General features: G+C 38.0%; 1 protein-coding gene across 1 annotated transcript; it reads left to right on the forward strand.

Annotated features, from left to right (window-relative positions):
- The first annotated feature begins 4,430 nt into the window (after nucleotides 1-4,430).
- Nucleotides 4,431-26,133, forward strand: LOC141793919 (cadherin-related family member 2-like). Its single transcript, XM_074674793.1, has 25 exons — nucleotides 4,431-4,509; nucleotides 8,354-8,416; nucleotides 8,570-8,629; nucleotides 8,729-8,868; nucleotides 8,982-9,048; nucleotides 9,126-9,205; nucleotides 9,374-9,463; nucleotides 9,560-9,682; nucleotides 11,275-11,406; nucleotides 13,548-13,623; nucleotides 13,768-13,877; nucleotides 15,731-15,934; nucleotides 16,057-16,206; nucleotides 16,302-16,463; nucleotides 17,437-17,676; nucleotides 17,765-17,834; nucleotides 17,908-18,492; nucleotides 18,591-18,662; nucleotides 19,749-19,798; nucleotides 19,882-20,033; nucleotides 20,731-20,827; nucleotides 20,929-21,017; nucleotides 21,135-21,206; nucleotides 21,460-21,595; nucleotides 26,023-26,133. Exons 1-25 carry the CDS (start codon nucleotides 4,431-4,433, stop codon nucleotides 26,131-26,133), a joined length of 3,210 nt encoding a protein of 1,069 aa, XP_074530894.1.

Here is a 26,133-nt window from a genome sequence, read left to right on the forward strand (position 1 = left end):
CTTTTTTCACTGAACATGTTTTAACCTAAATGTTTCTGCTCTTCATTGTCAGATGATCCAGAGGAAGGAAGCAGAAGAGGACAAAGAATCTCAAGGACACACTGAAATGTATTTATTGCACTTTGAGGCTCAAAGAAAAGCTTTGGGAATCCTTGCCTGGGTTATAAAACCCTGTGTCCAGTTCTTAAGACTTGTGATGGAAACAGTGTGTGCTGATACTCAGCTGGAGACTACAAACAAAGTTGCTTCTGTCATTGCAAACACACAGGCAGAAAAAAAAAAAAAAAAAAAAAAACAATTGTTCTGATCCTGAAAAGTTTTTGATTTTAGAAGTACTGTATTAAAGGTGCTGTAGGCAGGATTACCCATGTAAGATGGCATTTTGAAAACCAGCACAGCCCCTCCCGTCCTGTGTTCTCTGACATCACGCCCTTACACAAGTTTAGCCCCTCCCACAAGAACGCGCACAAACACTTCTTTTTGCTCTTCTTCTTCTTCTCCCTCCTCTTCTTCGTGCTGTCGTGCTTGTCCTAGTTGTTTATTGAACTTCCATAACTCATATGAATTAAATCAACAGATTTCAATTAATTCTGGCATTTGTAGGGTAGACAGGCCACACAGTTTTTTGGGCCCAATTTTTTTTTTTTTTAAATTTTATTAATTTTATTTTTTTTAAGCACACATGTTTCAGTTCTTCCATTCTCATATTGTAAAAAAGAGAAAACCCAAGTGGAGAGCATCTTGTTCTTCATGGATTTACAGAAATTTACTTCAGTTTATCATGATTAGCCACAGACCACAGTTAGAATAGAATCAAAATAGAATCAAACTACTTCATTGATCGCAAACTGGGAAATTGTTGAGTTAACAGCAGCAATTGACAGAGTTAGCAGAAAAATAAAAAATTAGTTGCTATTTGTACAGGAAAACAACAGAGTGACATTGGAACATGCAAACTGCCACCGCTTCATGTCTCTACTGATATCCCACTCTCTTAAAACCTGGTTTGATAAAGTCATCAAAAACTGTTTTGGGGGATTTTTGTAAGAGTCACAGAGACGAGTCTTTGTAGACGATTGAAGAGTTAACCTCAGGTGATGGAAAAGAATCCAAAGAGGCCACAGGCACAGCTAACTGGACAGATGCAAATGGGGAACAGATGTTAAACTTGGTCCCCCAAAGAGATTGTTTGTTTCATTGGTAGAAAAATATCTAAGATGCTGGAAAGTTTCAGGCTCCCATGTCCCCGGTTTCAAGTTTTTAAGTTTTTAAGTTGATTGCCTGCTGACTGATCCCTAATATTTTGGGCAAAGGCATGTGAGGTTACATTGACTATAGCTATCCAACTTGATGCTAAAAAGCAAAAAAGTGCATTTCTCAAGGAGCCAAACAGCCATTAAAACCCTTTTTTTTTTCTTTTTACCTTTTACTGTTAATTGAACAAAGCAGGGAAAATAATTCAATACATTACCTAGTGCCCTGACTACCCCATCCATGCAGAGTTTGAGCTCCTCCCTCTGGCAGGAGACTTAGACAGACAAAAGCTAAATCCAATAGGAAAAAAAAAATATATTCATAACTCAGGCCATTATACAACCGAATTTATGTTGTGGAAGGTGACCATTGTTGGGCTTTTATTTTGTAGTGATGGTGCTGCCTCCAGTTATGCACAGTATCTGTGCACTTATCCATTTCAGTGTGTGTCTGGATGTGATTGTGTTTTGTCTGTCTTCTTGTGTTTTTCTTTGCCACCTGCAAAGTAAATTTCCTTCATGGGACAATAAAGTTGATGCATGCATTTTGCAAGAGAGAATCACTTTATTTTTGTAAACTTATTAAGATATGTTTAAAAAATGATTTGCTTTGAAAGATACTTTATTACAAGTCATGACCATTTACATTTAAATGGAGTTGTAGCTTTAAAAATTATACAAATAAATAAAATAAACATTGCAGAGTGTAAATGTAAAAAGAGTTTTTTGACTCCATGATAATCAATATTTTAAGTTTTTTGTGGCCACTTGTTCTCTGTCTGCTATAAGTTTGAGATACATGTTATGAAAAAAACCCTCATGCGATGGTAATATATACCTGCAAGCAGCTGATTCTTTGACTGTTTACTGAAATTAAAATGATTGTATCAAAAGAAATGAGCATTATTGTTTTTCTTTAATGCATTTTTTTTTTACTCTCCACAAAACAAACAAGTCAAAACATTGATAAAAAATAAAACATCCTCTAATCATGGTGTTAAAGGAACTCTCCTCACATGGATCATCATCAACATTCATACTCAAAGACTATGACTGAACTATCCTCTCTTGTGCTCAAAGGTATATTCAGTTCATACTCAGGTTACATCATCGATGATGTGTTCAGGCGCATCCAAGATAGTATAGATGTGTACTCCAACAGTCACTAAGCTGGCAAGACCAGCGACGACCAGGAACAGAGTGATGGCGACTGGAGACACAGAAGACAGAGTGGAGAAACAGCAACCAAGGTGGTATGGGGCAGGGCGGGGCGGTAGCCCAAACCACATGGAAGAAAGCCATCATAAAGCTACAGAAAATTTTCAAAGAGAAATACCCCCAGGGGTGCCTGAGAGGGACGGGGGGATTGCGCACCCTGTTCGAAAGGACCTAGAGTTAACAAACAATGGCAGCTGACAATGAATGACAAATATGAGAGCAGGTGTGGGAAGATCTGTAAGGACAGCTGATCCACCTTGCAGCTCGTCTGACGTGCATGATAAGATTTAGTGAGGGATTGCTGTGTTTTAAATCATTAGTGGGTTAAAAACAACAGTAAAGGAGCAAATGTGTATGCAGATTTGTTTTGTGACAGTGCGGAGCTTGTGTGAAACGTTTTTCTAACCGCAGCTTTTTCTTCTTTTTCTTTTTTTCTATCTTTTAATTTAGACTGATTTAGGATTGATCGTTGGCTACTGCTGGCAGAGAGTCAGTGATTGAACTTTTCTTTTACCTCTTTGTCAGAAATATTGAATCCTAAATTTAGGATTTTTAGGACATAATAGCGCATATGGAAACTTTGAGTTTGTAATCCTTGAGTTTTTACATTTCACAAAGATGCTTGTGGGTAGAGGAAGAGGCTTGGTAAACTTTAATATGATGTTAATGCTTTATATAATCATCATTTATCTTTATAGGCCCCATAGAGCCAAAGGTCTCTTATGGTATTAAGATAAGATAAGATACCTTCATTAGTCCCACAGGGAGACTAATAAAATTAGTAAGGAGTAGCGCTCTGGTGAATGTTGGTTGGTAAGTATGACTGCTATTGTTTTAGTTTCTACATCTGATACATGTTCATGTGACTAACTTTTCCTTAAAGTTAAATTAGGAAAGGAATTGTTGTTTTTCGAGAGAATTCAAGTGAAATTGTCAAGTTAATATGTACTTGATCACAATGGCAGTTTTGTTTTTTTGTCTGTTTGCCAATCATGATTGTCCAAGGTCCAAAGCAATCAGTTCCTGTTGATCTGTGTTGTGGCTCAAACAGGCAAAGTCAAGTTAATGTGATTGGCCTTTTTGGGGTACACCAAATTTGCTGAGTGCTGATGTTTCTTTGCTCATTATCAAGAAATTATTACATTCTGAAAATTTCTACAAAGACTCTTGGACCCAGAGTGTAATAGATTCTTTCCCTGGATTTTGATAAGCTGCAAAAGGCTCCATTAGTTGATCCATAACAGCGGGACTGAAGAGATTTCCTTGTCGAGCTTTAAGTTTTCAGCTCAGCTGAATGTCTACAAAGTCTCATAATGGGAAACATACAGATGTGCTTGATTTAGATTTAGGGTGACAATAGAACATCTTGTTGGCGGCTACAGTTCATTTTTCAACTTTCAGGAGCTTTACTTAAAAAGGGAAAAACCAAGACAGGCATATAAATGAGTTTGTGTGCTCTATACATCCTTCATTTGCCCAAAGCCCAGCTAAAAGTTTGTGGTGTGGTTTCCAGGGTCTCTGCGGCCACTTCCTGCTGTATTTGTTTTTTTCCAGTAACATGACAGGATTTCAAGGTGTATCCTGGAGAGATATGTGTTTGGCTTAGAGAACCTGGGAGCTGCTAGCATGCTCAGTGCCCTGTTTTAATAGGTATGTAAATAAAAACATTAGGTAGAAGAGAGGGGGATAAAGGTAAATTCCAGACTATGCCCCAAAAGGGGACATAATTTGAGATTAAGAAAAAAAACACCTCAGCATATAAGCACATGTTAACAACAAACAAAAACTCGAAGACTTGCACAAATGTCACTGCACAGACACAGAGGGGCTCACAGCCCCCAGCAGACTGCACAGTAATGAGCCAAAGAAGCTGTTGAGTCTGAGGTTGTGTGTGTGCTGTGTGTCATCGTGTGTGTGTATGTGTAAGCCCGTAGACTTCATCTCCATCCAGACTCAACAATGTCTCTGCCATCTGATGATGCCAAGACCACGGCTGTTGCCGTGGAGACGACCTTGAAGAGTTCCAAACCAGAGACAAGTTCACAGAAGTAGTGTGGGGAGGTAAAACATCTGCCTGCATACCATGCAGGGGAGTAGAGCGTTATCAGCCCACCAAGGCCGAGGCAGAGGAGCTGAATGGGAGATAAAGATTGTTTGGGTCAGGAAGACTTTCTGTAATTTTCCAAGTCTGCCTTAAAGTCCCACTGGTCAACTCTTTGGCTTGCAAAATGACCTAATTTGGTGGCCCATTACAGCCAAGCTGAAAACTTGTCCAAATTGTTGACCTTCTTGCAAAGAAGTCAAGAAATCTCATCCTGCCTGTGATTTAGCTTGTATATCATTTGAGTCTGAGTGTTGACAGCCCTGCACAATCCCTCAATGACGGGCAGTGTGTCAATTGCCAAATGTGCTGCCTGTGCCTTCTGAAGTTTGCAATAAATCAGGAAACCGCCAACTCCAAACAGCAGAAAGCCTGTTATCATAAATCCTAATGTGGAGACATCTTTAGTATCCTTGATGGAAAGGATCCATAGGCATATGGTCCTCCAAGTATCCCAGGTGCTGATTGTATACCTGGCTTCAAACGTTCTGCCGGGCAGGTGGGGTCCTATTTGCCCAGTTTCCTCATGGAGGAAATTTGATCAATTTTGAGAGACCAGCCAATCAAATCCATGATTTTCAGTTTTGGATAGGATACAAAGAGAGGCTCTGATATTTCAGACAGAGACAGACCAAGAACAAGCAGGGCAGATAGGGAGGGGAGAGCTAGAAGAAAAGCATCTGCCTTTGTTGAGAGTAGAAGAGAAAGAAATCCACCGTCTCCTTCAGTGGGTTAATGCTATCACGTGAGGATAGAGAAAATTCATTAAAGCTGTCTGCACAGCAGAGGTATTGAAAATATCCCTTCCAACAAGATAAGTATTGGAGCTGCCTATACTTTGTTTTAAAGACCCTCATAGCTGAGAAATATGTCTGGTTGTCAGCTTAATCTCCTGCTATAGCAAAACAGGAGTGTGGGTATGACTGCAACAAACCACACCATTTGTTTTTTATCCACATTTCTGTATCTCATGTTGCAAAATTGGCATTTTATGATTCAAATTTTGATTAACAAGAAATTTAGACTAACAATGCACCAGCTCCAGGTTCACCTGCATGAAACACAGGGTTTTGTGAATTTTTATGTCAAGTGAATTTCTGCTTCTTCTGCAGCTGGTTCAGAACGCTGCTGCTCAAGTCCTCACTAAGACCAAGAAAGTGGATCACATGAGTCCACTTCTGAAGTCTTTACACAGGCTCCCTGTTTGTCAGGGGGTAGACTTTAAAATACTCCTGTTGCTTTACAAAGCTCTGAATGGATTAGGGCCAAAATATATCAATGATCTTCTAATCCAGTTTGAACCATCAAGACCACTCAGGTCATCTGGATTTAGGGATGGGTAACTTTCACATTTGAAACGATATGGTACCGATACCCGGTACCTGGCAGTCAGTACCGTACTCAACGGTACAAATTTGGTACTCTTCTGTGTTTATGTGGTAAAAAAAATTATCAATTTGTTAAAGATATATATATATATATATATATATATATATATATATATATATATATATATATATATATATATATATATATATATATATATATATATATATTTCAATTTAAGACATTTATTCTACATTGTTTTTTATCTGCTTTTTTAATGAATTTTAATTATTTTCTTTTAATATGTTTTCTCTGTAAAGCACAATGAATTGCCCTGCTGAAATGTGATATATAAATAAACTTGCCTTGCCTTCTTTTCAAGCAGGGGCAGAGGATTATGTAGTTTTGTTTTTTGACAGTGTTAAGCTGGTGTTAAACTTGATATAATCCACAGCTCTTTCCTTATCCTTTTTGGGCAATATAATTTAAGATTGATCATATGCTACTGCTGGCACAGAGTCACTGAATGAACTTCTCTTTTACCTCTATTTTTCTTTAATGAATATTTAATCCTAATTTTGGGATATTCATGATCGTGTCCTTGTTCTCCAGAGACATAAGCAGTCATAACACAGCAAGTGGAACTTTGAGTTTTTAATCCTTGAGCTTTTACATTTTAGAAAGATGACTTAGGATAGAGGAAGAAGCTTAGTTAACCGTAATATGTTGTTCCTGCTTTATTCATCAATCATTTATTTTTATAGCCCTCAGAGTCAAAGTTCTCTTATGGTTTGAGTAAGGAGCAGCTCCTAGGTGAACATCAGGTGGTAAGTTAGACTATCATTTTCGTTTTTTCATCCGAAACATGTTCATGTGACTAACTTTTCTTTGACGTTAAGCTTAAAAAAGGATTTGATGTGTAGACTTTTAAGAGAATTTCAATGAGATTTTCAAAACATTCAGATTATATGCTCTTGATCGCAATGGCAGTTTTGTTTGTTTGTCTGTTCACCAATCATGATTGTCCAAGGTCCAAAGCAATCAGTCTCTGTTGATCTGTGTTGTGACTCAAACAGGCAAGGCTTAAGCGATCGGCCATTTTAGGTACATCCAATTTGCTGAGTGCTGATGTTTCATTGCTCATTATTAAAAAAAAATCAGTACATCCTGGAAATTTTTATAAAGATTGTTGGAACCACAGTGTAACAGAATCTTACTCTGGACTTTAATGAGCAGCAAAGGGCTCTGTTACTTGTTCCATAAAAATAACATGGTTTTGTCTCTTTTTTTTTTTTTAATTGTCCGCTGTGTGAGACCAGGGTTTAGGTCAAACTTAAGAGCTTCAGACACCAACCTGCTTTTAGATGAGATGTTCTTGTCTGGCTTTAAGCTTCCAGCTCAGTTAAATGTCATCTTCCTGAGCCCCTCTGAGAGGATTCAGCTCATTGTCAGACATGAGTGATCCTAAAAGATAATCAACTTCTGTAATGAGAGCATCCTCAAGGTCTCATGATGGGAAAGTACAGATATGCTTGATTTAAGCCAGGGTGACAATGGAATACCTTTTTGGCTGCCACAGTTTATTATCCTCTGTTCTGGAGCAACTTTATGGAGATTTACTTGAAAAAGGAAAAACCAAGACAGGCATATAAAAGGATTGTTTTACAGAGTGTGTTCAAATTGCTGTCACATAATGAATATCACATTTAAAAAACACATCAAGTGTTTAGACATTGCATGCATACAAATATCATGTTATGATCCGTTTCACCACATTCACTGAGATGCCCAATGACAGCTGGGATAGGCTCCAGCCAGCCACGAACCTGTACATAAGTGGTTTAGGAAAATGAACGAACATTGTGATGCCCACAACTTTACTATACAAAAGCCCCTCTTGTTTAACTGCAACAAACAAAACCATTAGTTGTTACCTACATTTGCATTGGCATTTTCTAATTCAAATTTTGTTGATCAAGTTGTGTGTTAGTGTCCAAGCTACTAGCTGTAAAAATACATTTCCTCTTAACATAGTTAAGGTGCAGTGAATCATTCTGCTGAAATCAGCTGCCAGTTAATCCATTTAAATGTTTCTCTTTACTGCTTTCATGATGTTGATGATGTGACTGCTTAATGCTTTACATGTGCTCCCAATATCCTTTCAGTTGATGAATCTGTCATGACAGGGACAGGGTCGATACCTGACAATATGTGACAATATCTAAATACACTACATTAATACATAAGCAACCACTATTACCCAGTTCCAGGTCAGTCTGTAAGTCATACCAGAGAAGAGGTTCACATATCAAAGTTATAACTGATGGTAAAAGCTTGTCTTATACACATTGTTGTTTTATGTCTAGCTGAATGGATGCTGTTTGATGGACTTGTTGACTGATGCAGCAAGTGTAAAGTAATGAATGAAGTTTCACACTTTTCTTTTCCTTTTCAGACATGGGGGATTTCTCAAGAGGTGTGTTGTTGTGCCTTTTGTGTGTTTTCATACAAACCAAAGGTGAGTACTTGGTTCATTTTAATGTAATTTTGTTCATGTGTATTATTAGTTTTGTGTGTGTGTGTGTGTGTGTGTGTGTGTGTGTGTGTGTGTGTGTGTGTGTGTGTGTGTGTGTCCATTTGTTTAATTTTCTTTCTATTTGTTTATTTACAGCAAATTCCAATCCTGAACTTACTGTGTTACAGTACAGTGTGTGCGAGGACATTCCAATTGGTTGGTCGAACATTTGTTTCTGTTTTTATTTCACCTTTGTAAAATCACACATGAGTAATAAAAACATTTATATTAATTTCTCTGATTTTGTTTCTGCAGGTGAGGTGGCTTTCACTATAGCTGCAACAGATGCCGACAATGATCCACTGACCTTTTCTCTCTCTGGGATCAATGCTGCATACTTTGAAGTTGAGAGAAACACTGGGAGAGTAACAGTCACAAGACAGCTAGATAGAGAGGTATGATCCGGAGGATCGCAGCCACCCTTCAGTATTATGATATGATTTATTCTGATCCTCTGTTTGTGAGTTTCTTCAACTTATCAGATGTTTTTTTTATGTTTTTCTTTCAGAGTAGTTATGTGATGCCGCTTATTGTTATTGTCAGTGATGGTGAAAATACTGTGAGTGACACTTCAGGTAATTTCAATGTTTCATTTCAGACCATTAGTGAACTGAATGTCTGTGTAATGTTTATTTTTTTTAGATAACTGGAGAAATATATATAATATTAAGGGACACCAATGACAACAGGCCTGTGTTTGAAGAGACATCATATGATTTTTTACTGCCAGAAGTAAGTCAAACATTAACACATTTTTGAACATTCACATTTTTCTACTCCACAGTTATTTGAGACATTTCTGAACTGTCTTTATATGTTAATAATTATCTGTATTGAAGTCCTTCAGAAAAACTAAAGTATTTTTTTTGTTTCTGTTTTTGTTCCAATCACATTCACCAGAATACTGCTGTGGGGTCGTCTCTGTTCACAGTGAAGGCCACAGATGCAGACGCTAAACCGGCTGGTTTTATTAGTTACAGCATTGAAGAAGTAAGCTTCCCCTGTCTATAATCTATACAACAATACACAAAAAGCTAAATACGTTCATGACCTTTCCTCAATCAACATTCACACTTTATATTCCAGGTCACCCCGAGCTCTGGAATTGGACTGTTTGGCATTGTAAATGACACCGGTGAAGTCAGACTACTTGGAAATCTGAATAACACCGAGCTAAGCATTGTCTATCAATTGCAGATAAATGCAACAGTAAGTTATATGCTTTGCTGGTTAAACCCATTAATTGGAAAAATTAATACTTCCAATAACTATAAAATGCAGTCATTTGCAGGTGTCTTCTTCATATTCAATGTTATGCTTATTCTTGTCCTTAATTTGTTCTGGAAGTCACATGGTGAAAATTTCTTAATTTTCAGTTTAAATAACTATTTCTTTTTCATTTTATTGCTGCTGCTGTAAAAAAGAAAACAAAAATTCATTCACAGGGGGATAGATTAGGTATAAAAAAAATTGTTCTCAATGGACTCAGTGTCCATGATATCACCCATTTGTTTCTGATATGGAGTTTTGGCCATGAATGCAACTTAGTGGATGAGGTTAGGAGTTCTGTAGTGCAACATTATGTAATAAAGCCACGTTATGTAATAATGTAAGAAATTTTACTTCATTGTGGGATAATGTCACACTTTTTTCTTCCATTTACAATCCATACTGGTATGCTCAAAGTCAAATTTGTTCTGATTGTATAAAGTTTTTTGTTTGTTTGTTTTTTTCAAATCAAGAAATATATTTTGGTGGTTTAATACATAATGCATAGAATTCTTACTTTTTTCTGCATTTCATAATTACTGATGGAATATGGAAGGACTTATTGCATATTGCAGCAAAGTTTGTTAGGTATTGCATTCAAGAGTCATAGCAGTTTGTCACAAAATGGGCATTATTACATAGTGAAGTAAAAAAATTAAAGAAAAAGAACTGCAGTTTTCAGTGCTTCTGCTTTACAGTTTTAGACTGGTTTTGGTTTTACTGTAGGACAGTTGTGTAGCTGTACCAATGCTGCTGTCCAGTAACATGAACTAGATTCCAGGGTGGATTGTGGGGACTGGTGTTTCCAGTTAAAGGGCCTCAGTATTTTAGCTCAACTTTTGTGGATGTGGTTGTGTTGGCTTCTTAAATGTGTTGGCTTCTTAAATACTAACTACCACCTTCACCTCACCACCTTCAAATCCAGTTTAAAAACACACCTCTTCCGCACTGCTTTCAACCAGTAATCCACAGTCCCTCCTCAACGCTCTATGTTTTTACCTTTGCACTGTAACTTTCCGCTCTTATCTGTTTTCTGTTGTTCACGTGTCTTTTATCTGCACTTTTAACTTTTTATGTAAAGCGACTTTGAGTTTTTTCAAAAAGCGCTCTATAAATAAAATTTATTATTATTATTATTATTATACCAATCCCCCTTGCTGTAATCCTCTGTACTTGGAATTTCAGAAGTGTTGTTTTGCCAATTCAGAGCCCAACATTTAAGTAGCGAGTGTTTGGATTTTTCTCCTTATTTAGACTTGCAAACCAATCATGATCTTCAGCCAAATATGATAAACCTGTCATGATGGGCATTTGGTGATTGGCCTGTTTCCAGCCTGTCTGGAGTGTTTTTGCCAAAATGTTTGTGTGTGTTTTGTTGGCTGTGAACTTTTTTTGTATTCCTGTTCTCATCAGTCAACACTGATGTAATATCCATTACACATGGCTGCAACATAAACTTATTACTTGGCCGATTTGTCTTTGAATCTTACAGGAAAGCAGTAAACCTTCTAACTTTGTCCCCCAAAAAACAGGACGGTGGAGGTCGTTGCTATTTTGATGTGACCATTTACTTCTCAAGTGTTACCTATGCCTTTATAACGGTTGATGGCCTACATTTCATCAGTGCTCCATACGTGGGGAGTGTTGAAGAAAATTCTCCTTTGGTGAGTGGTTATTGACTTTATTGTTTTGCAACAGAAACATATTCTTTTGTGTGACTTTTCTTTGAAATATTATGTTTTTGTACCTATATTTCTTTGTGAGAGCCTAAGGTTAAATTGTGGTTTTAGCAGGTTTTTGTGAAAACGATACAAAAATTGTAGTAGGAAAACGTGTAGGGAAAATACACCAATCTACAGGGAGTAAGGCAGGGGCCCCTGTGCACTGAAGCTCATATACCCCTCACAGCATCACACCACAGTGATGCATTACACATTATGGTTATGCAAACAGCATCAGATAAATTTACAAAATTAATGACAGCACACTAACAAAACAGATGAAAGCTCAACAAACACTCACAGCCAGCGTAATCAAATTATTCTTACCTTTGGAAGTTCTTTTATCCAGTCTCTTATTTTGCATGAGGTCCTCAAAATCCAGCTCCTTCACAAGCTCAGACCCAATGTCCATCAAAGAGAGGGCTGAAAGTCTTTTCTGTCCCATGGTTGTTCTGAGCTCATTTTTTATCTGTCTCAGCTGTAAAAACGTCCTCTCTCCTTTGTAGCTGGATACAAGCAGTTTGAGTAAAAGTCTGAATGCAACAAAGACGTTGGGGATGGTTGTCTGGAGTCCATCCCTCAGCAGAACTTGCAATAGAATTCTTGGAGTATCTATCTACCAAAAGACCTGAGCTGGATCAGCTCACCAGCTAAGGCCTTGTCCAAGTCAGTTAGATACAAAGAGGAGAGAGATTTAGGCCCTCTGCGGAGGGCAGTGTAGTCACAGTGCATGTCAAATTACACACTGAAGCGACCATTGATGTCAATGTATGCATCCAGCTGTTTGTTTAGACCAGAGCGTAAACTGTCAATAATGACACAATGAATATCTGAACTTAAAACTTTTTGCTCCTAGTCAAAACGACTCCATTGTCGGCTGTCTCTTCATCAGTGACCCTTCTTTTACTCATGTGATGAGTATCGAACTGGTATGTCTGTTTCACACCTATGACAGCCTGGGTACATGTCTCAAAGTCTACAAAGTGCCGTCGTAGTGATGCAATGAAAGTGCACAGCGATTCCAAAAGGCGCACAGCTGTCATAAGGTCTGTGTCTCTTTTTTGCAGGCTGTTGCCTGTAAGATTGAATTGACGCAGCACAGTGCCCCACAATACGGTCACAGCACAGTCTCCTGCTTCTCAAGCTTGGAACTTAGGGCTGAAGCCTCACGCTGCGTGTCCTGTCGCTCCTTGTCAACTGTTGTCAACATCTCTAAGGCCTCTCTTATTTGACCATAATTTTCACAAAGTGCTCTCATGGAGTCCCCTCTACAACTCCATCTGGTACTTGAGAGGGATTTTAGCTTCAGTGTGACATTGGAAATAAACACTATTCTATCGGTGGGTGGAAGTGGAGAAAAAAGCCTACAATGCTTGTAGGAATTACAAAAACTGGCTTGCTTCACAACAAATATTTTCAACACAGTTCACACGAACTAAGTTCAGTGTGCTGTGCACAAAACACAACGAATGAGTGAGGTTGTTTTTTTTCAGATGAACTTACAACCTCTTGTATTTCCCTGATATAACTGCTGCGTAGTCATACACCTGACCACGGCAGTTAGAGGATCCAGTCTCAAATCTCTGAATATTTTAGTCCTACAGTCAGCCAGACTTGACCCACTGTGACTGTGAATGGGCTCAAAGCCAATGAACGCTCAATTAGTTTTCCCTTCTCGCTCACAAATCGAAACACAAATGTCAGTAAATCCTTGTGATACATGTCAGGTGTAAAGTCTACGATTACAGAACTTTGCACACTGTAGCAATTACTCTCTTTGTTTTGACACATTAAGGCATCCAAACTGATAGTGGGTCAGGTAAAATGAATGACATTTTTATTACAGATTTTTTATGACAAACATACATTACAGCATATAAAGTCCATTGCAGTCTCTTTTAAGCCATCTGATTGGATGGAAATACATCCCCACCCCCAACTCCTCTTTCATTCTGGAGGGTCCTTATGTGCCCCTGGGCACACACCCATATTGCCCATATGGTAGATCTGGCTCAGAAGTAAAGCTACCTTAAGTTTTGTACGAGAAATATCAATTTCCTGTCCTCCATTTTTTCATCTCTCAGGGAACATTTGTGCTTAATGTGACTGCTGCCAGCCAGAACACAGGAGAGGACTACAGAATCACCTACAGCATTGAAGGTTAGCCTCTAAAAATATTGTTTTTTTCTTTCTTTCTGTCTTTCTTTCTTTCTTTCTTTCTTTTTTTTCTTTCTTTCTTTCTTTTTTTATTCTTTTTGATTGAGAGGTAAAATATAAATTTGTTTTCTCCCTGTTGTTAAACAGATGCTTCGATGAACGGCCTGTTTGCAATCTCATCTGATGAAGGCATCATATCTGTGTTGTCAGAAATTGACAGAGAGGAATATGGTGATAATGTAACACTGACTGTAAAGGTTTGTGTTTTTTAGGGCTCATCATTTTACCCCTCTGTACTAATTATAGTGTGTCATAATTAGTGTCTGTCTGATTAACTGACAAATTGTGCAACATTTCCAGGCTCGTTGTGGATCAAAATAACTACAACACTTCCATGCTTCATTATTTTTACACTATTGTGAAGAAGGTGTTTTTTGTTACTAGACAGAGATAGAAAGAGAGCAGAGGACTGGATTTAAGGAAGACTTTAAGGGACTAGCTTACACACCTGTGCAGTGACACTAAAAGGACAGTTACCTGTGAATAGCAAATCAAAATAAATGTCTGCCAAACTCTATGACCAGGTGTAACAGTAAATTAAAATATGTAATGGAAATAAGGTTGATCTCTACAGACATTAGCAGTAGCACCTTGAACACATTTTTCATGATGAACCCAGGATCAAAATCAGTCCTGGTCTTTGGTCATCGTACATCATGACTTAAGTGATTGAACCTTGGTTGATGATCCCCCGGTTCGTGGTCAACTATGCTGAAACTTTTGATGCCCTGGAGAGTGACAGTCCAATGCAGATAAAGATTTCTGCAGTTTACCATAAAAGGCTTGCAGTGGGCTCTATAACAGTAGCTTCTACACTCATTAACTACAAAAAGATAATTGGCCTTTTTGTGCTTTTGGGCCTCTTCCATCTGGTCTGGCCAGAGAACATTTAGATATGACTGCAGTGTTTGGGCCAGATCTGAGCTGAACGTTTTCTTTGCAGTGTGGTCACAAGTGGTACCCTTTAATGTTGAGATGAATGACATGCTCAGAATAAATGTGGTTTATCTGACATTACAAACTCTGTGTGAAAATTATCTTAAACTGATGGCTCTGCTATCTGAGTTACGTTGGGCAGTAGATCCTTTCCTCATTGGTAAATTTGGATGATTGACACCTCTATAAAACCATCAGAGCCAGTGGAATCACATTCTGGGGATTGCCTTTATGTCAGTAGAATAGCATGAACATAGGCAGACATATGTTACAATAATCGATAGACAAGCTCCTTCCTCCAATCACTGCTTGAACAATAAAAGTGGTTGACTGAGCTGGAAATTATCTCTCTTATGGAGATGTAGGCATGTAGTGATAGGGTTTTTATGACGATTAAAATCTATGTTTAACAGCAAAGGTAAGACAAAATTTCACAGGTGAGTGGTTTGTTTTGTCTTTTAGTTGCAGAGAGATAAAAACAGTTGGAGTCAGTGGAGTATCTGCTTTCAGGGAGAAGCTGTTTCTGTACTTCTGATGCGACTGCCTTACTAAAAGCATTTTTTTTATTATGTTTATACTGATGCTGTGGCTGTGCGGCCTTCTGTTTTCATTGCTTGAAAGGTGTTTGATGGTCATAAAAATGGTTTACATAAGATTTTGGTTGAGTTTCCGAGCTTATAGACGTGAATGTTGAATCAATGCATAGCTGCCCCCTGTTCTGAGGGCATCAGGGAAGAAGAGGCTACACCCATCCATTGACCCACCCATTTATTTATTCATTCATTCACACTCATCCTCCATCCACACATCCCCTTAATATTGAGCATAGTGTTAGTTCAGTCAATCCACAAAGTCGGGCTCATCCCACAGATCATCAGCTGTTATATTTTAGCCAGCTCCATCAGGTGATTATATCTACACATCCAATCAGCAGGTTGCTGCTTAGTGTACATGTGAAAGAGAAGGGAGGTGTACTCTCCTCACCTCAGGCATTTGATGAGAGGTGTCCTGACTGAAATGTGGGTAAATGGGAGAAACTTTAAACCAGGAACTAAAAACTCAAAGAGCATATATCCACATCGAGAAAATTTGTTTTCATTTTTTTCTCTTTTAGGCCACTGAGTCTAATCCAAACATCCATGGGGTCTATACTAATGTCACAACAAGAGTACAGATCAGAATAATTGACGTCAACGACAACAAGCCAGAGTTTTACAAGTGTGGGTTCTCCTGTTTGAAAGAAACTCACTTCACAGAGGAGGTCTATGAGCACTCGGGGACTATTTCCATCAACATGACAGTCAGAGATCTGGACAAGGTAAGAGAGAACAATGTTTGACAAAGAGATGAGATTTTCTGAAGTATGTGATATACATTGTAAGCAGCTCAACTTTACATCAATAATTGATCATTAACAACCTCTTGTTTTGCTTTTCATAGATTTCCAACACTGAGCTGACCCTGGGAGGACCCGACAAGGACGTGTTTTCTGTTCAGCCTCAGTTCACCATGTCAGACAGCATCGTTCAACTTGTGGTCAGGCAGCCTGAAAAACTGGACTACGAGAAAACACAGCAAATGATTGTAGAAGTATGTGGAGAAACAACAGACATTTATATCTGAGGTTTGTATCTGTGTCATTGTGAAGCCTGTCTGATGTATGTCTGTGATGTGTTATCGTACAGGTGATCGCCACAGATCAGGATGATACCAGCCTCCAATCCACAGCTACAGTTACTATCAACATCAAGGACGTAAATGACAACAGCCCCAAGTTTCCACAGGCCACGTACAGGCTGAATGTGACCGAACATGCTGATGTTGGGACAGTAGTGGCCAACATTACTGTAAGTCTTTCCCTGTTTGGTGTTATAAGTGTTCAGAATACAGTCAAGCTTTTCCCAAGACATGGACATATCACAATTTTTTTCTGCAGTTGTATGGAACAAGATGGTGCTAATCAAAGTACACAGGTTTTGAAAAGTCTTGGTACAGTCTTCTGTTTTAAAACTTAATGGAAAAAAATCTTTTGATATGTCTGTCTTACTTTTTAAGATGAATGAACGTTAACATTTCATAGGGGTGCTTCAGTCTATTTTGCATTATCCAAGAAGTAATGTAAAAACCAAGTACATTTTTCTCCTCTTAAAACTTTAAAAAATTTCATTCCTCCCCTCCTAATTGAATATTTTGACTTCTATGATTCTCTCCTCTTTTATGAGTCTGCAAAAATTGGAGAGTAACAACAAAATCATCTGTTACAATCTACAGCCCCAAATCCCAAATACATTTGGACACTGTATTTAAAGCCTAACTTTGAGTGACATCATGCATGGTGAATCATAAACCCTACATTTTTTAATTAGTGGTCTTTTAAGGACAAAAATGTGACTTCAGGTTGGAGAACATGTCTTGACTGTTGTTTGTGCTTACGCACCAAACAGCAGGACAGAGTACACACCCTTTTTGGAGTCTATGGGACAGGCTCTGGAGAGTGCCCCAACTGAGGATTCCACTGTCCATCTGGGGTATTTGTTATGACTGCGTGACTTGGAGGGGTGTGATTGGGAGGAACAGCCTGCCTAATCTGATCCAGAGGGGTGCTCAGTTGTTGGACTTCTGCGCTAGTCACAGTTTGTCTATGACTAACATCATGTTCGAACACAGAGGAGCTGGTAGTAGTGGCAAGGGACAGGGGCCACTGGTCTTCTCTGTTGGCATTGCTGCCTCTGTGACCCACGCCCAGATATGCGGTAGAAGATGAGATGAGATGAGACAATTTCACAGTCAGTTTAACCAATCTGTTTCTCATTTGGACAGGCCACTGATGCAGACGCCCCTGACACAGAAAACAGTCAGATAATGTTCAGCATTGAGGAAAGCAAGTACAGCAACAACTTCACAATCGACCCAGACACTGGAGTACTGAGAAACAGTGGTGAGCTGGATCGTGAGGCCCTGGACCCAGAGCTTGATGGAAAGATTGAACTAAATGTCACTGCCACTGACAAGGGTACTCCTCCCCTGTCCACCTCAGTCCCTGTTACCATCTATGTCCAGGTGAGGCTTCAGCAGGTTAGATATTAATCTGCACTGATGCTGCTGCTTCTTTTGGAAATGGTAACTGTTTCCTTTTGATGCTTCACAGGATATCAATGATAACAAACCACAGTTTGCAGAGTCCTCTTACCAATTCTCAGTCAAAGAAGGAGAAAAAGGTATTTATATGTGCAAAGCCTTTCAGTGTTGATGTGTGTGTGTCTGGATTTAATGACTGTTTCCTCTGATCAGGTGCATTTGTGGGCTCTGTCACTGCTGAGGATTTGGACCAAACCAGAGACTTTAACCGCATTTCCTTTGGCATTGTTGGTGGAAGCTTTGGCAGCTTCATCATCCGCACTTATGAAATGGAGCGGGGTTACAGGGGGAACATCACCGTGGACCCTGAAATCAATCTGGACTATGAGAGTGAACACAAGCAGTTTACACTGCGAGTGGAGGCAGCAGACCTGGAGCTATTGAGTGCTGAAGTGACGGTGGTCGTAAATGTGGAGGATGTGAACGATGAGCGGCCAGAGTTCTTGCCAACACCAACTGTTAGCGTAAAGGAGAACACCACCATCATGGAGGCTGTTGGGAGATTTACAGCAGAGGACAAAGACACAAACCACTCTCTGGTCTACGAGCTGGAGTCCATCGAATGCAGATGTGACGGTTCTATGAAACCCTGCAGTTACTTCATCGTGGATCCTACAGGGGAAGTCAGAGTCAACCCAGAGGTCACGGTGGATTATGAAGAATGTGAGCAGGTGGTGCTGGAGGCTCAGGTGGTGGATTTGTTCACAGAGAAAGGAGAAAACAACAGTGCTACACCAGGTCTGCACTTGAGAACAAATCAACTTCTAAATCATAAACACTGACAAACATATTCAAAAATCACCAAAGTTAACTGAATTTTTCTCAAATTGTTTCAGGACGAATGGAGATCAACATCGAAGACATCAACGACAACATCCCAGAATTCATTTTTTCAGATTCTGTGTTTGGTGAGTGTAAATTAATGAGACTATATTAGATTTTTTTACTTAATCTACTTTTATTTCCGTCAGAATTTTATCATTGAATTTTTTAGATAAGTGATCCATTGAAATGAGGTTTGCTTGTGTCATGATTTATGGCAGATCACAAAGGCAGACTCAGTCTGGTCTTATTATCAAAAATGTTTTCTAAAGTGCAGGGTAAGGTGAAAGCAGCTAGGGGTTCTGGATGCAGATAGATAGGTCCAGATAGTGGTAAGCAGGCAGGTGTGAGAAGGAGGTGGTGGGCTGGGTGCAGGTAAGTCCTGGAGACAGGAAAACAAGTGTCAGGTGGGTTGAAGACAAGCAGATAAAATTGGGGGGGGGGGGGGGATCAAAAAGTTATCTAAATAAGTCAAAGTGTTTTACCACAATGATCTGACAGGGACTGGATGTCAGTGCAGAGTTTTTGTTGGTAATGATAATTGAATGATAGGAGGCAGGAGTGTTGATTGTAGATCCTGTGTGGTAAAAGTAAAGGGACAGAGCAGGGAGGGATGGAGAAAACAAAACCCCACCAGGTACTCCTCACCAAAACCAAAAATCTGAAAGTAAAGTGAGACACAAATTAAACCACTAAACCTCTTTCTTTTGTGCAACAGGTGGATAAAGGTGCAGCTGCACAGACCAGCCTCTATGTTACACAAATTTGTCAAACCACTGTCACTGTATTGTAACACATTCGCTGATCCTCAAGAAGAACTTGATTTCTACTTTAAATAGTTTTTTTTCTCTAACTCAATAATACAGTCCTGGCAATGTGAACTATGGCAAAAAAAAAAAGTGATCAAAAGTATGTCCATCCGTTTTAACAATATCAATGAAATAATCATGCTATTACTGAAAGTTGCGCTGGAAGAATTGATACTAGATAATCCAAATGAGTTGAGTGGTATGAATTAAAATCAGTCTATTGTTAATACAAAGTAATGGGTAACAGGCAATAATATTATGACCCCTACTCTAATCATTAAGGTAAATCTCAAACTGCAGTCTGTCATTTTTGGTTTTTGTCAAACTAAAGAGCTAAACACATGTTCTGTCTTTGGATTTTAGTTGTGGTGTCAGAAAATGCCGTTAAAGGCACGTCAGTTGCAGGGGTCATGGTGAGTATATGAAATAAAATCAGTTGGTTTATGTTGTTTATGCATGAAGTCATGACAATCCTTGTTCCTTTTGCTGCCCTCAGGCTACAGACCGGGACTCTGGAGTGAATCGTCAGATTGAGTTTGAAGTAACAGAGGTCCAGTTTAAAGACAGAAACAATCAAACCATCAACATGAAGCTGCTGTTTGAAGCTGTCACCACACAGCAAAATGACGTTTATGTGGGAACTATTCAGTGAGTACAAAGTTATCCTTCTTGCTTTCTGTGTTCCAGTTGTGTTTGATTTGAAGTTTTATTTCTCCCAACCCAATCCAACAACAATGCAGGGACTCACAAAAACTACTGAGAGAAACAACACGATTATGAAGATATAAAGAGTGAACACATAGAAAAGCAAAACAGAGACACAGGTTTGCAGAAACAACCAGACAAAAAAGAACTACCTAAAGAGAGACAAAATCACAGGTAATTCAAAACACAAATTATGAAGTGATATAACAAAGACAAGAAAATATCAAAAAATTAAACAAAGTGAAAACAAAAGTGTATTTGAAAAGAAAAATCCCGGAGTTACTGAAAATAATAAAACATTAAAAAATCAAGGGGCCCTGGTTTGGTCCAGTGGTTCAGGTCAAGTGTCCCATGAGTTGTAACTGCAGCTCATTTCTCCCATGACCTTGCTTCTGTTCTATCCACTGTCCCACCCTGTCTGATAAAGGCAGTAAAAAAAAAAAAAAAAAAAAACAAACTTTAAAATAAATGAAAAATGTATGTTTTTTAAAAAATAGAATTTGTTTCATGAACACAATGAAAAAATAACTTTCCCCTTCAAAGAACAAATGAATATGATGATCTTTGACATATCTTGACCCTGGGGCCTTTTGTTTAAATTCATTTGTGTGTTTATTAATGTTTTATTCACTTTTCACAGAACAACTGAAGAGCTCGATGTGTCTCTGAAAGGAAAGTATTTGGTAACAGTTACAGCAACTGATGCTGGAGACCTTTCCACCAGCACAGTGCTGGAGGTGAGTGATTAAATCATGGAGGAGGATTTTTTTTTTCCTGTGACTGGTCATTTAGAAGAAAAAATAACATCTGTTTTTATTCTGTTGTCACAATTTTGCAGATATCAACAGCTGAAAAGTCGACTGTAGTTGTTCTTGAATTTTCATCCTCTGAAGAGGAGGTTATGAAAAACCTCACTGACATCATCAGGTACACTAATACATGAATTTAAAACTTTGATTTTGTCTCCAGAGATTTTTCTCCCTCATCTGGTTCACACATGAGTTCACCATGTTCCTCTTTGACTTGATTTTTCTCTGTTTCCAGGGAGCTGAGTGCTGCCACTGAGGCTACAGTTGAAATTGTTAATATCAGACCTGTGGCTGATAGAAAATCCAGGCAAGTTCATTTTCTCATATCTTAACCACATAACCACAATACATACAAAATAATGATGAAGTCTGTTTAAAATAAAGAAAAAACTCAGATTATTTATTTGTAGTTGTTGAGATAAACCTAAAATAATTACCAGCGTCTCATTTGAACACAGATGTTACAGTGTTTCTGTAAACACACTATTCTACATTAAATGTGGATATTTGAAGATAAAACTTCTTTCTCAGTGTGTAAGTGAGTTGAATTCTGCTCTCAGGTCTTCAGGTGGAACGATCATCATGGCATATTTTATTGACTCCAATGGTGATGCTCTATCAGCTGATGAGGTCAATGAGAAGGTCATTAATTCTGAACATTATGACGCACTGAAAGAACTTGGACTCACAAAAATTGTAAGTAAAAATAGCTTTCTTACCTTTTTTTATTTTTAATATTTTCCGGGTTAATTTTGAACTTGAAATTCTGTCTTTGAAAAGTTTTGCTGGTGGTAAATAGCTTTTGCTGTTGCAGTATTTCATAATTTTTGATGGTGCTGGGTTACATTTCTGACTGAAAAAATGATTTAGCTAAATCTGTATCATATCAAAAAGCTCAGCAGTGCTGGTATTTTAGATTACGTAGTTTTGGATAAAGAAGTTTTATTTTAGTGTCATACTTCTAAACTGGGATAGGCATATATTCTGAAATCTGACAAAGTCCTATACATATATGTCACATTCCTAACAGATTAACAGATGTGCTGAAATATTTATCTTTGTCATATGATAACAAAATAAAACATTTAGGAAAATTACAGCAAGCAACATACACAGACTACTGTCTGTCAGGAATTCTTTGATGTCTGAAGTGATGAAGTGAAATGTTTTTCTAAGTGTTCATTGCTCATTATTTTTTTTTAGATGAAGTAATTACCTATGCAGTTATTTTTCCCTGTGCAGCTCCTAAGACTGCTATTATTTCATTTTTAACCATATCTCTGAAGATGTTTTAATTAGTGTTGTAATTCTGGTTGCAAATTCTGAAACCAACTATGTGTAATCTTATTTTATTTTATTTTATTTTATTTTATTTTATTTTATTTTATCTTATTTTATTTTATTTTATTTTATTTTATTTTCCAAATTCACGTTTTATTTGTAAGACTTAACAGATGACATCACATCTTGTTATTGACCATCCATGACTACTGAAATGCTATGTATTCTTTTACTTTTTTATTTTTAGTCAATGTGAAGAAAAAATCCTCACATTTTTTTGTTTTCAATACAATACATATTCACAATCTTCACAAATCTCACAATTACACCAGTGGGTGTTTGTTCTAGGTTTAGCTGGGTCTGAGAGGTAACTATTGAAGTAAGCTGCTTATTTAATTTGCATTGAAGCCAAGTCTGTAAAGTTTAGAATTTAAGCACCTACATTGTCCGCTGTTGGTGGATTAATGATTTTTTTCATCTTAAGTGCTTCTGGGTGTTGGTGTAGAATAGTTCTCAGGATCTCACGGTGTTTTATAATAATAACTTTATTTATATAACACCTAAAAAAAACAGCAGTTTACAAAGTGCTTTGACAATAGATAGGACACAACAAAGCACAGAAAAACAAAAAGACAGGACACAAAAACAAGACCCCAACAAAACGCACAAGTCATAGGAACCCATAAGAACCCCAGACAATTCAAGAATCATGCAACATAAAATGAGACCATGTTGACTGAAATAAAGGATAAACACATTTACTCAATAAGAAAAAGAAAGGAGGACAGCACACATGAAAAGATGAAATTGTTATGATGATAGAATAATGAAAAAATAACAAAGTAACAATAATATTAAAGTCTTACTTGTCAGTTTTAAAACTCACACTGGATCTTACATTTTTCTGAGCAGATCTTTTCAGTTTGGGAATATTGTGTGTCAGCATCTTTCATAGTCTGTACAGCTCCAGACCTTTTCTGTGGTGCACCTGGTGAGATCTTTAGGAGTCTTGATGGTTGATTAAATGCATGGCGTTGTTTTGTGGATAGCATTACAGTTTTCTCTGTAACTTATCAAACCTAAGATTCTACTTCCACTCAGTCTTTTTTCATGTAAGCTGTCTTGTGGGGGAAGTCCTCTCCAGGGATTTGGTTTGAACTTTTGCTTTTTGTCACATTAACAAAGAGGCCCTCAGGGTCATTTCAGGGACGGGATTTATGGCTCTTTGAAGGAAGATGAATCTTCAGGAGCTGTCTCTTTAATTTCATTTAGCTTTTGTTTTCATTTTAAACATTCATAAGGTGGCGCCATAACCCTGTGCTCTAAAAGTGAGATAACTATTGTGAAAATTCCCTCACCTGAAATACTTTGTGGCAAAATTAAAAACTATGCAAGTTACAGATAGCTTCCATGCAAAACAACTTCACTATTATTATTTTTTTTAACATAGGGACATTATTTCAACACATAAAAATATAGAAATAATAAAAAAGGTCATATTTATAGGTAAAACTACAATAAGAATTAGGATATGATAAAAAATATGAATGCAAAATTGTACTACTCGATCTGGTGTTTTTACACCTGGACTAATACAAACAGCAGCTCAGCTCCTTGACTTTAATCCACATCAGAACAAAGTAAACAATGACAAAACATTTTAAAATTACAGAAAAAAATACAAGAATAATAATTCGCAAGAGCAGTTCAAACCACTGACTTGTTTGCCGTCTCTAGTATATTCCTATTTACCACATGAGCTTAGCATTGTTTGGTTTAATTTCAAAGCTGGAATCGAACTGTTTATTTTTACTGCAGTGAGATTTTTTTTTTTTTTACAATTTGCAAGTCATTTTCAGAAGACTCTGTGCTGTTGTTGCTGTCTCTGTAAGCTGCTGCTTGTACACTCTTTTTCTACTTCTTTACATTTGCACAACACCTTCTCATATGTTTCAAGTTCTTCACTTGAAGGAACTCACTGCCAGTTCAACAAATGTGCTGCAAATACATAAGATATGTAAGTCCAATAATACACCATGAGCAAATACAGAAGAAAAATGCAACTTATGACATGACCGTGAATTATTTTAGGCCTATATGGACACTCAGTGGAAAAGTTTAGGACTGACAGGGTTGAGTTAAGTATAAAAGGCAGTGATTTATCACAAAATAATGTGCAGAGCCGAAGTGAAGTGTCTTTTTTTAGACAAGCCGTACTGTAAACACATGGCTTAGCACAGCATGTATCAAAACTAGAGGTGTGACTCACCACTGGACCATCATCATGGGATATGATCAGGATGTATTTTCTACTTTTGAGCTGCACATTATGCCCACAAGGAAACGCTTAATCAAGCTCTGTTTTCACAAATAAGTTGAAATTCTCAGTGCATTTATTTCACGTCAGATATTTTAATTTTAGTACAGTTGTTTTCAAGCACACAGACTGACAACACTATGATATAACCCTGAAATAAAAGTTGACAAACAGAGCTGTTTGTATCACAGTCTTGTTCTACGTAACTAAATGTCAACATGTAGATGCCAAGTGATAGAAGCTGTCTGTCATCTGTGTTACGTATGGAGGTAGTTTCTGACCTCAAGCACTCCTAACGAGCCTCTCACTCAGCTCACCTGGTCTCACTGCACACAGCTGGTGCTCAATCAGTGGAGGTAGGTTTTAAAAGGAGGCTCTTTCCCTCATTTTGGTGTGTGACACCAAAGAGCCAACACCTTCAGTTGGTTTTCTTTTGGTTTGTGTGAGTTGAGTGATTGTGAGAGGGTGCGTGGTTGTGCGTGTTTGAGGACAGTGTGTTCAAAATACGAGTTGGGATTATTTAAGTTTTAGGACAACTTTTTCATTTAATGTTAACCCCCCACCAAGCAAACTCTACTATTTGTTAAAAGCCTAATTTAAGTTTGTCTACCCTTTTGGTAGAATCAGTGGGTGGTTGTGGGGAGTCATACCTCCACTCCACCTTTTAGAAACCCAAAGGCTTTATTTATGTTTGATAAAGGTGCAGATTTTTCTTTTTGTTCGTTTCCTTGTCCGTGACCCCTGTCCTTCATGTTGCGTGACTCGCAGAAACGTAACATCTGTCAGATAAAAAGGCTTTAAAAACACATAGAAACACACCACTGATAACATACATTCTCTGCAATTTGAAGCATTTTTTTCTTTTGTTAGATTTTGCAAAACTTTGGGCTCCTCCTCTCTGTACAGCTTCACTATGTTCTTAACTGTGTTATGGTCCAAGTGTTGTTTTATCACGTAGACAAAGCCCTTGTTACTCTGATAGAGTAGCTGCAAGTCTAACACTTGAAGGTGATGGAGCAGTTTATTTATTTAGCTTGTTCTACTTTAGAATGCAGTTTTGGTGAGCTTTAGTATTAGTTAAGTTAATACTTTTTCCTACTCCTTTTGCTCATGTAAACTGAAAACCTTGAGAAGTTTTTGTCTTGTCTTGTTTTGTTTTCATTTGTATTGATTATCACTTATTTGTGTTTTTCACCATTTAAGCTGTCATCTACATGGATGAGATAAAATTCATTCATTCATAGCTTGTTAGTTTAACAGATAAACATCATCTGTAGATATTCTCCTCGTCAGTCAAAGTTGTGAGACCAGGAAGGTAAGTTAACCCTTCTTCCCCTACTAACTCTGAGAAGACGGTGTGAGACAGATGCCCCTGACTCCAGAGTGAATTTCTGCTGAATATTCAGCTTCAAACTAACTTCACTTCACATCAGCAATAATAAAGACAGCTGTGAACCATGAGGGGGCAAACAATGCTGCACTAAGCTCTGCTGCTGGTAACTGAGGTTTCATATGCTTGTTTCAGGGGGGGCTTCCTGGTCCTGAACCATCTGATCCAGTGTTGGCCATTGTGCTTGGAACACTGGCAGGCATTATTGGCTTTACTGCACTCATTATTTTACTTCTCAAAAGGTGA

This window comes from Halichoeres trimaculatus, unplaced genomic scaffold (assembly GCF_033239565.1).
Source record: "Halichoeres trimaculatus isolate MK-OKI-2021-1 unplaced genomic scaffold, fHalTri1.1 fHalTri1_scaffold_7, whole genome shotgun sequence".
NCBI classification, from domain to species: domain Eukaryota; kingdom Metazoa; phylum Chordata; class Actinopteri; order Labriformes; family Labridae; genus Halichoeres; species Halichoeres trimaculatus.